General features: G+C 37.9%; 1 protein-coding gene across 8 annotated transcripts in view; it reads left to right on the forward strand.

Moving 5' to 3' along the window:
• The window catches only part of sipa1l1 (signal-induced proliferation-associated 1 like 1), a 309330-nt gene that overhangs the window by 196861 nt on the left and 100160 nt on the right, over window positions 1-12309 (forward strand). For all 8 annotated transcript variants that reach the window (XM_051920056.1, XM_051920059.1, XM_051920058.1 and 5 more), the window contains one exon: window positions 8615-8889. In XM_051920056.1, coding sequence (XP_051776016.1) covers window positions 8615-8889 — 275 coding nt within the window. The remainder of the gene's footprint in view (window positions 1-8614; window positions 8890-12309) is intronic.

Consider the following 12309-nt stretch of genomic DNA (forward strand, 5'->3'; position numbering starts at 1 on the left):
AGTTCCTCAACCTGTAAATATTGATTGTGCTGGATGACTTAGCTTATTCAGTTTAGCTTGATCTGTAATCTTAAGTAATTTGTGTTTTTTTTGTTTTTCTTGTGATTTTATCAGCTAAACTTCTTTTGAGCAGATAGTGACTACATTGGATTTGTATTCATTTGGTTATTAGGTTAGTTACTCCTTCACCTGTAAATACTGACTGTCTCATTGTGATAACACGGACATCAGATTCGATAATGTGCTCTGCTGGTGGATTCAGATTTTTCATTTATGTGCAGTCCACTTGACTAATGGGTTGATGCACCAGAAGAATTTTACAGAGCTCCTCACAAAGTACAGGCTCATAACACTTACAAAATATAATACGCTAATAGTACATGACATAGCCATTCAACATTTAATTACCCATGTTAAATTACATAAACCATGTTACAGTATTTAAAATATGTCCAAAGTCATGCTAATAGAAGGTCCAACTAATAAAATGTACAGATCAGTTGACAATGAAGGACAGGATCTCAAAATTTCCCAAACTATATTTGTTAGAGAACTAAATTATATACAATGACAATGATTAAATAATCCAAAAAACAGAAAAAAAAGTCCCAACAAACTTTGTTGAGGACAGTCCATATTTGGTAGGTAAAAGAGTAGTTCCTTAAAGGTCTTTTATTATATAGTATTCCTATTAGATTTGTTTATGAGCTTGTGAGGCAGAGCATTCTTATCTTTGAGTAAGCAGAGTTCAGACGTATTCCAGACAGGAGTGAGTTTTAAACTGCTTGAAGTGGCTATGGATTTTGAGAATGATGTTTTACTGGTAAGCTAAAAATTAGTGAAAAACTAGCAAACACATTTAAGCCTAATGCATAACTCAAAAAATGTGCAAATGAGTTTGCATGCAAAAGGAAATAGAAAATACGATTTTGTGGAAATGTCTTTGTTGATGGACTTGTATGTGAACCGTGTATAGTATTTAAGAATGATACGCAGCTCAGCCTGATTAGTGAGTCTGTGCTGGCTCTGGTCCCCCACAAATCCAATCCACATTAAATTAGGCAGGTTTGATGATCTACAGTATGTGTGTTTGAAGCAGGGAAAAAGGAAAGGAAAGGATAAAGCTGCATCTTGCACTTGGCTTGAGAGTGGTGCAAGTGTGTGAGAAACAAGTTGCTTTTTTATCAGTTCAAGGTGGAGAGAATGACATCTGCTATTGAATCCAGTGGAGCAGCAACGTGTTAACAAGTGTTTCTGTACCTCTAAGGGGCATGTTTGATTTGTTCAAATAAAATTGTTTTTATTTAAAAGGTATATAGAAATACATTATACTGGTACCTAGTGAAACTGTCAGAATCTTAAATTACTGTATACCATGATGAGGATTTTTGGCTATACTGCTGTGACTTTTATACAGCATGCTCACCATGATATCACTCACCATTGTGCAAGTGATTAATGAAATAGAAGGTACAGTGATGATGCAGTTTGCGGAAGACGATTCAAGTGTAACAACATAAATTGATGTGCTACTTTCAAGTTACTAAATGTACATTAGTACATTAATGAGATAAAAATAAAAAATACATTGATTTCATAAATATAACATGACAAACAGAAATGGTACTTAAAGTTCACTAAATCCTAAACATCTGAGTCAGTCTTGCAATCCCAAATTTTAAAAAAATAATTAGTTAACAGAAAATGCCTTTGCAGGTTACTATGCTTAAGTACACAAACCTAATGTAGGAAATAATAATACAGAAGAAGCCGCAGTTAACAAAAGATATCTAAGATTGATAATGTTGGAAGAGAAAACCTAAAAACTCTAGTTTCTGGAGAAAATAAACACCTATGAACGAAACATCCAGCGTAACCTAAACAAAATGACTGCCCTCTCGATTTTGGGCATGTTGCAGTGTTATACACCACAAGATACATTGTTTGCTTCTCACTTGTAAATATCATTCTTGCCAGTTTGTTTTTTAAGATTTTTTTATTGCAGTCAGGTAAGCAGGAAAAAAAACTATAAACAATTAATTCTGAACAAATCAAAAGTCCCCCTTACCAAACCACAAATAGAAAAATGTAAAAACCTAAGGGCCTAACTATTGAATAGATGACCGTCACAACCCATTTATTTAGGTGGCTGGCCACTTCTGTATAATTATCCACGACTGTCATCTCTCACCAAATCACTCACTCTGCTCTTCCTCTAGACTTCGATCTTCAGCCTTCGTCCATAAGTACCTCCTAACTCTGAGCTCAATGTAAGACTGGCTGGTAGAGTCTTGTAAGCCTGGGGTCAGGAGCACTTTCAGGTAACCCTTCAGAAATACTTATTGGTCACGTGGTGGCCACTGAAAGTCCTGATGATGCCTTTAAGGAGCTCCTTATAGCAGCACCAGATGTTTCATCCATGTTTCTCATGTACTTTGGGAGTACTTCATGAGTACCCTGTGGGTTTGGCATGTATTGCACCTCTAGTGGTCAGCAGAACATTAATATTAAAAATAACATTATCTTCTATTCTTGGTCCTTGTTTGACCCAAGCCTACACTCATAGCACCCCTTGTTTATTTTTGGGATCTTGCTACCCCCAAATCTCTTACAATACTAATTAAGAATAAGTGGTGTATTCAATCTCTGCCAGTTTAGAGGTTAAAATGTGTTTCCTTTAAGCTGACTTTGGATTTATTAGATATCTGAGAATATCAGGGTGAAGTTCAATGTTTTTTAAGATGAAACTTACCAGTGCATGCTTGCACAAGATATATTTTAGTTAAGTTTAATCTACACAACTGCTCCCCACATAAACCCTATTCAATGTAAAAACCTGTCTGACATGCCTTTTAAACACACCCGCTTCCTTACTATGGCTGCAGTAGTCGTGGTAAACCATGTGTATGAATGATTTTTTTTTCCTCATAAATTATTTTATTCCAAAGTTAGGTTATTTTCTGTTGTTTTTGTTTTGAAATGTAGGAAGTAATGAAATATCAACGTGTGACTTTTAGTGTGGGCGTGTTAGTTGGAAATGACGAACCTCCTGGGTTGTATTCAAGTGATCTGTTTCTTATTTTTACTTACTTCTTTACTGACAAAGAGTAAAAGACCCTGTTTTACTCCACCATCCAGCTTCTTGTCAATATGAAGGAAAACAATTAAGGAAACTAGGTTAGATCTACAGTGGAAACAAGTCAATAAGTTACTGTATTTACATATTTCTAAAAAACTGCTGCATCTAGCCCCTGATAATTTGAATCTGATTTGATGTGTTTTAGAATGCTGTGTTTTTTGTTTTTTTTGGGTACAGTAATACTAATATTTCATACACAATAAAAAGCTTGATTATTTAGGATTTTTTAATCCCCATTTACATCTCTTCAAAAAAGAACATTTTGATGAAAAATAAAAATGATCAAAGATCCAAGCAGCAGAAGAACTAGTATGTTGTGGTCTTATAACACGATACAGAAAACTGTGCGCACAGTTTGAAGAAGTGGAAGAATTTTACTTCAGTTGTATCGGCAGATTGGGAGACTATGGAGCCAGGATGAGAGGTTTTTGTCCATTTTTTTTTTCTTTGCCATTTTTTGCATTTTTTGTTTGTGGCATCACTTTGATAATTCACTTAGAAAAGTATCCTGCAACCTTTACTGTCAAGGGAGATTAGGACAAGAAATATCCTCCTTGATATTAAAGTTCACAGACTGTTGTGTTTCTGATAGAAGTAGGTGTGTATTAACTCTTTTAGGGCTAACTTTTTTTTTTGTTCCTTTTCTCCCAGGGCTGAATATTTTTCCAAAAACTAACATTTTTTAAAAAAGAACACAAAGCAATTGTTTAACATATCAAATCAACAAAAAATATTTACTTTTGACAAATGTTACTGTCTTGCATGTTGTATGAGCCTGCATACTCTATGATTTCACATACATATCACATACATTTTACACAGCAAAGTCTGATCTCGCTCAAAGCAGCCAATTTCAGTCATTGCCACATTGCACTCCTTACAATATGTGTTGCTTTGGTGCCTATTTTTCAATTGTCTGTTGCTGCACTTTCTCACATATATTGTTAGTGTGTACTGTAGAGAGACAAGTCACCCATTTGCCATCGTGCCATGCCACTGCCACCAAGTTTTCTGCCTGCATGAAAACCGTATTGTTACCCCTTTTCATCTTCTGAAACTTTATGAACTTTATGTATGGCATTATAGCCTGGCTCACCCCATGGGATTTGCTTCTGTTTATTACAGAAGTGAATAAAACTTTGCAGCAGCACGTACCTAAACCACCAGGGGACAAAACACGTTTGGACCAATGCTCCCTGAAGTTATATCACCAGTTCTGTCCCATCTCTATTTGTAATGCCACAGCGCGCTTCATCTCGTCTTTCATTGTGGGTTTCCACTTTGAAAAACGAGAATGCGATGCAAACGCAGCCCGCGATTCAAAAAAAATCTCTGCCTACCTGTTTGTCTCGTCTGACAGTAGCTGAAAAGCAGCATCAGGAGAGAGCAGCATGAAGTACAGCAGCTGATGATCTGTCGTGTCCAACATCAAGCCGTGCCGTCTTGTAAACTCCGGTAGCCAGATCGGCTCTCAACGGATCAATGTCTGTGTATTTATCCCATGCGAACCTTGCCGTAGATGCATCGGCTGCGCGAAGGCACTCAACTGGCAGCAGATCCGCTGGCGCGGCATCGGCTGGTGTCTGATCAGCTGATGCCTGCTTCTCACTCTCTTGCTCGATCTCCTGATCACTGCCAATAAAATCTGATTCTGAAAAATCAAGAGTCCGACTCCGCGATAATGCGCAAAACATCATCTGCCGAGTGTTTTCTTTTCTGCACTTGCATCGCTGCCTTTTCACATGTCGATGCCATCTTGCCATTGTTTACATTTCGCAACTCACGCACACGCAATGTTTAGTTGCCGAGTCAACGAGTCTAGCATTCCTCCAAGCACAGAGGGAATGCCTGTGACGTGACAGTGAGATTTGTCGCCATTAACAGCTGATTGTCGCCCCCTATCCCTGGATGTCGACTTTTGTCGACATTCGCCTTCAACCCCTCCTGTCGACAAAAGTCGACATCCGCCCTAAAAGAGTTAAATGAACATGTTGATGAAACATAAGAGTTGGAACAGTTCTTTGTATCAGTAAGTGCTTAACCAATACCTTTCAAAATAAACTGTCTGGCAGTGACCAAGAAACATTTTCCAAGGGCTCATCTTTGACGGCCCCATTCCAGTAGTGTGTGGCATAGAGGCCGGGTTTGGTAGATGGTGACTGAACTTTCAGTGACTTTCTCACTACTTTCCTAACAATAATATGAACAGCAACATATTTCAAGGAGCACAATGCAGAAACCATTTTTTCAATTCTGCATTTCACTTTTGACGTGGATGCCAGCAATTCATTCATGGTTTTTCACTATTTCAAACCAACCTAAGTTCTCTCTTGGCTGACATGCTTCTCGTTTCCTCCTCCTTGACTTTATTGATCCTTTACAAATTGCGTCTCTTAGTACTCTGAACCTGGCAGACATCTTTCTCCTCACGCTGTGAGCCTTGCATACACTGCATGAGCTGTGTACAACACTTTCCTAACCACCTGTCTGGATAAAGTTGATTTTCCAGAATTACAGAGAGCCAGCAGGAGAAACCTGAACAGGTGAAGGTTTGAACAAGGAAGCACAGAATATCTGTGCAACTGCTGCAGGGCTTGCAAGAAAACCGGGTAGTTATGCTTTTTTTCTTGATTTGAACTGCAGCTGCAATGTGTGTCCTAATGCCAGCTATTTTCTGTAGCAGAAGCCTCTTTTTTAGACTCTCGACAGCAGGTTTGAATCAGCATTCTACAGTCTGTTATCTATGTGCTTTTATCCAAGGATTCATTCATGTCTGTGTAATATTTTGCATTTTCTCGGCAATTACATAATGCACGTAATCCCCAGCACACCAGTAAAATTAATTAAATTCAATATCCCAATTTTCACATCAGTGTGGAGGATCACAGTGCTTTTTTAATAATATGACAGCATGTTTCTGTGTGTAAAATGTGCCATATTGTACATGAGTGCACCTCTCCCACTGGAGGACACACAACACAAGTAGCTTTGCATCCAGTTATTCCCTCCCCACCACCCTTTCCTGATTCCCATTCCTTGCAGGTGAGGCTGACCACATGCACAAGCCTATCAACACAGAGGAAAATGTACAGTAGTACTATCTCAGTAGAGCATTTTCCCAGCATCTGCTCTGCCTTCAACCCATTTTTAGGACTGCAATTGTCCTGATTTCCATCATAATTTTTAAACGAACACCGAAACATACGCATGAACAAGATGTCTGCACGTAATAGGAAATGACTCGACTCAGTGTTTTGTTGTAATGCCAAATGACATGCGGAAGTAGCACACAAAATTACATAACCCTAAGTGTGAATTGGTAGTAATTCTGCGTAATTTCACATTCTGAGCATGCAGAAGATAAGATGGGATGCATATGTGGGGATATCAGTCCTAAATAACTATAACACCTTCCCAGAGTAATCCTTGAGAAATCTGTACTAAAAGCTGTTGTTTTCTCTGGACCTCTGTACCTTTTTAACCCCAATAGCTTAAGAACACATTAATCATGATTTTTATTTAAAAAGAACAAGAAATGATTGCATAACTAAATAAGATCAATTTTGCACATTTATGTTAAATATTTAAAAATTCTCATTAATTACTGTATTCAAGTGTGCTGAAAAAGAACAATATTTTTATGTGTGACCCTTAAATTCTTTAGCAGTTGATTGTGTGAAAAATCAATTCTCTCTCTCCTGAACGCTCATTTTATAACCAACAAAAAAGGGTCCTATTCAGTTTCTGTCTAGGACAAATGACAAGCAATCAGATGGAGCACATATGACAAGATCCATGCTTGAGCCTTTTGAGATGGCTGGTGTGTGAGCGATGTCGAAGGGAGGAGGGTGTGTGTGTCGCTCACTCCTCATTTGTCTGTCAGCAATTAAGTTCTACATTATGACTGTGGTTCATTCAACATGCCCCATAACATTTCAGTGTTATTACTGAACTATTGAGATAATTATTGTTACTATTCTATAAATTGTTGCTTCTGTTTGACTAAATCTTACACTTAATTTCACAGTGAAATTTCACATGGGCTTGATAGTTCAAAAGCAATAGATAATAATACCGGTAATAATAAAATATACTGTATGTCTTTCTCCCGTGATGAGGAGGTCATAAGTGTCAGATCTGCTCTTTATTTATTTTACATATGAAACATAAATTTAATCTTTTATCTTCTGGATGAAGCCAGGTAAAATAGCTAGTTGAAAAATAAAACCGACTCTGGAAGCATGAATTTTTTTAGGTCAAGGTAATGACATTTGTGAAGAGCAGAGCTCTATTTAAAAATAACAATGACCTTGGACCCAGCGTCAAATATATGATGCCCTAAGTGCTGTGAGTCCTGACGTTTCAGCTTTTTATCCTTACGGGTGTGATTTCCACACAGTACAAAGAGTATCTGCATTTGTCCAAAGTTGTAAAAATTCTGCACCTTCAGCTTACATCATAGAAAGATTCAGGCAATAGTGTGACACACATGTTGAAATAATCCCACTGTCCATGTATCTTTCTTTTAATTGTTTTAGTAAATTACAAAGCAAAGACAATTCACAGAAAAAATAAAGAGAAAAACTTGTATTACAAGGAAAAGGAAAAGTTCTTGTTTCAGATGTTTAAAGCTTAGGTATCTTATTGCATTTCTTTAAGTTCCAATTCTGTACTTGCAGGACTTTGGTCAGGACAAATGTTCATACATTCTTACAAAGTTTATAAAGCAGTCAGAAAACTGAATGCCATTTTTCAGTTTAAAGGCTAAAATAACAGTCCATGCTTGTAGCAGAGAGGCAATTTCCTGACTTGCCAAATTTTAGTGTTATAATAGAAATCAATAAGAAAGTTCTATTACATGTTAGCATACCGGGATAAATAACTGTGAAACTGGTATTCTGTTCAAAATTAAACAAGCACTTATGTGAATATTAACATTAATATTAACTTTTTAAGATTGGCTCTTACACAAAGGCATGCATTTAAGTCCGATTGTCTTGGTCTGAGTATGTGACTTGGCACCCTTTGCATTCTAACCAGAATAAAAAAGTGAGTGTAAATATTGATTAATAAACTTTCTATTTCTATGGAACCTGTTTAATGTATGTGCATACTCTTACTAGGATAGATACATCTTGAGGAAATTTATGATTTGAGTAATCTGTTTTTTTTTGTTCAGAGAATGCCAGTTAAACTGGTAGTTTTAAAAAAAAAAATGCATTGCTGTCTTGCTGAGGGTCAACACTGAATATCTAATTAATTTAAGCTGAACTCAGGTCATGGCCATTTTAGTAGGTATCTTTAACCATTTGTACTGAGATATGTTTATTTAGTACAGTGACCTCCATTTTAGATATTTTCAGAATGGTTAACAAAAGGATGGATAGGTGGTCTGTATTGCCCAGATTTACAGCACAAATTCAAGCTGTGTGTATTAATGTGAATGCACTACTAAAAATTGGTATTTTGTTTCAGTTCCTTACAAAAGGCTGTGAGACAGTTGAAATGACACTAAGACGAAATGGGCTTGGTCAGCTGGGCTTCCACGTCAACTATGAAGGCATTGTGGCTGAAGTAGAGCCTTATGGCTACGCATGGCAGGCTGGGCTCCGACAGGGAAGCCGCTTGGTTGAGATATGCAAGGTGGCGGTTGCAACACTATCCCATGAGCAGATGATTGATCTTTTACGGACTTCAGTGACTGTTAAAGTGGTCATCATTCCTCCCCATGAAGATTCCACCCCACGCAGGTATGAAATCTTATGGTACTGACACTTGAAAGATGTTTGTTTTTTAATGAATGGATGGATGGATGTTGCTTCTCATGTGCATGCCTGAAGACCTGTCTTATCAAATGCTCCTTGTCATGTGCTAGCACTGTCAGTCTCACTGTCTTGGTGTCTGTGTTTATACAGTCTCACCTTAGTTAGCACTGTCACTTTGTTCTCAAGGTCAAATTGTGAGTAGCCATTCTTTACAAGCCGTTCATAATAACTGAAAGAACAATCCTTTGGGCATCACAGTTAGTTACAATACAGTAATATAAATTATACACAGGTATGCATTTTTACCACCCCTTGTTTATGCAGTGATTTCTTTTTTAATGAATATCACTGAATATTAAATCAAGAGATGTTCAGCTGTTCAGTAACCAAACGAAAATGTTATCCATGTGACTGTTTGTGGCCTGTCCATTTCAATTGCTATAATTTTACTTTTCATAATTAGTTATAGTAGAGAATGTGTTTTCCCATTAGATGGTTACACTCCTTATGAGAAGGACAAAGGCCATTCTCCCATTCCAGATTTTAAGCATGCAGAGTTTGAAAGCACTGATCCAGTTTTAAGCTAACTCAATTTCCAATATGGATTAACCAAGTTAGGTGAAGAACATTGAATAATGGAAGCTTGCAGAGGAAATTGTTTTAATGCATAGATAAGCTGTGTGATTTTTAAATTTATTTAATTATTTATTTGTTTTTTTATTTATTTTTTGTTCCATCGAATCAGGCATCATGTCTGGAAAGCCTCACTAATTAGTTTCTGACATTTACCAATAGTTAGAGCATGCCATTAATTTTTACCAACAATTGATATTTTGTTATTTTGATAGATAGATACATCTATATATATATATATATATAGAAAATCGACCAAGTCGCCCGACCATGGGGTATGCACGACCGAGCCCCGCCCACCAACTCTAACCCTCCTCCCGTGTCCACCATCGCTCTCGAGGCATGCACACTGCCTGCTCATGTGCCCGCCCCCAACTCCTCACCAAACACATCCTGAGTCGCTTTGGTCTGTGCTACAGTCCACATGCACCTCTGATCCATTTTGACTGTTAATTTTCTTAACATGGCCACCGCTTCACATGTATTTCATGGAAACAACTCTTCTTTCAAGGTTATACAAATTCCTGCATCACATAACTGTTTCTTTCTATCAGTCGGATATTTCTGGAAAAATGTCATCGACGAAACTGTTGCTCTTGAACTTCGCAACATGGCTGTAACCTTTGTTTCCTAACATTGCGATAACTTCGGCGATGTGCTGTCCGTTGTTCTTAGTCATGGAAGCATAAGTCATACAGTCTGCTCAACAATACGCTGACTACATGAATACTTCCAGAGTTTATGGTGGCGAGGCAGAAATTGTGGTGATGTCCCAAATACTTCCAGCTACTATCACCATTCACTTCCGAGAACGTCCTTCATTCCCCGAAGAATTTCTTAGCAGTCTTACTCCTACTGGCATGCCTCCGCATAAACTCAAAATTAAAATTGGTTCAGTCGTCATGCTTCTCAGAAACCTCATGCCAGCAAGAAGTCTCTGTGATGGCACTAGACTGACTGTTACCAGCATTCACCACAATGTACTGGAGTGTAAAACTATCGCAGCTGCTACCTCACAAACTGTCCTTATTACCTGGATTTCCCTGACCCCATCAGATTCAAATTTGCCTTTTACTTTGACACGCAGACAATTTCCTGTTAGATTAGCCTTTGCAATGACAATTAATAAGGCACAGGGCCAAACTTTCAAAAAGATATGCCTGTATCTGCCAAAACCAGTTTTCAGTCATGGACAATTGTATGTTGCTCTCTCCAGAGTTCCATCTTTTCATTCACTCACAGTCGTATCCTCAAACCCACCCCATTTGGACAACTGTGTCTTTCAGGAAGTGTTCACCCATCAATAAATAATTATGCGGCGTATACTACTCTGCGGGTCGGCTAGTACTTTATTAATCCCCAAGGGGAAATTCACATGGTGATGTCATCTTCGGCATTGTGCATTCTCAGGCATGTAAAAACACACTGTGTGGTGTGCGGCTTTGTGAATGTCGCATGAAAAGATGGCGTCACACAGTTAGTAGTGTGAACCTTATTAAATACTCTGAGATAAACTTGTGCTGAAGTAAACATAAAATTGAGGTTTTGATCCTAGTTTTGCTTTAGTTTTTTTTATCTTTTGAGTTTGGTGTAATCTTTCTTTGGTAAACAAACTAATGTCTAGTGTAACAACTTTAGTAAACAACTGTTCTCCTGAAAAGCCCTAGGCAGAGACCTTACTTAATCACCATATAGACTCTCACTAAAGAATGGCTTCTTAGTTCTCTTCCAAAACATCAGAGCATCTAACTGTCTTTTGGAATCTATACAGCAAATTCACAGTTCTTTTGTTGCTGGTAAAGTAGGGATGTCATATACAGTAAGCTCTCTCATGGCATATTCACCGAAAAAATACCTGTAGCTCTCAGATATTAAAATGTAGCTGAGTGTGATCTTCGGGCCAAAAAACAACCATGAAGACTCCTTAGCAGTTTTACTATATTCATGAACTTTGAGAGGTGTCAGCTAAACTCTTAAGAATTACTCAGGGCAGAGGACGTGGACCCACCTTGTGCTTGCTGCCCCACTGGCTTTCATAAGAACACACCGGCGAAACCATATCTTAGCCATATCACTGGCACATGAGTCCTAAAAATCTTTGTCTCACGAAAATACCTCCAGATAGACAATGTTTTTAGTGAAAACTTCAATCTTTGCCCTCCGTTGCTGAGGTGTTTCACTTCCATGTTGTTGAGCCATGGCGTTTGCTTTGTTTCAATGTTATGTCTCTTTATTTGTGTCATTAGCACAACATCTTCTTTGTAGTGAGAAGTGGGGCACATGCTAGCACCAACAAAATTTAAAAGTGTACTCATGCGCCATCTAGTAGCTGTGGTTGAGCATGAACAGAGCAGACTGCTACATACACACACACACACATATAAACAAAAGACCTCTGATTCTGATTAATGGCCACTGGAAACCAAAGCCTTGGTAAAATATTGAACAAGCAAAGATCAAACTAACTATGTTCAGCACAAGTTTCAGGCCTCTTCTCAGACCTGTGATCACATTTACTGTTCACAGATGCCTAGTGTTGTAATGATGAGTGTAAAATTATACAAGGGTGAGTCTCATGGACATACAGATGCATCATGTCTCTAGTGCTCTCCAAATTCTGGACTGGGTTAAAGGAGAGGCTTTTACCTTGATTAGAGTCAAATGCCCAGCTAGTTTCCGGAAATTGATTTATTGATTGTGTTGACTGCCATTTAATCAATAAATAGAACATCACTGTTTATGCTGCAGTTTCATTCAAGACAGCCAACAAGC

Source organism: Erpetoichthys calabaricus, chromosome 16 (assembly GCF_900747795.2).
Source record: "Erpetoichthys calabaricus chromosome 16, fErpCal1.3, whole genome shotgun sequence".
NCBI lineage: Eukaryota > Metazoa > Chordata > Cladistia > Polypteriformes > Polypteridae > Erpetoichthys > Erpetoichthys calabaricus.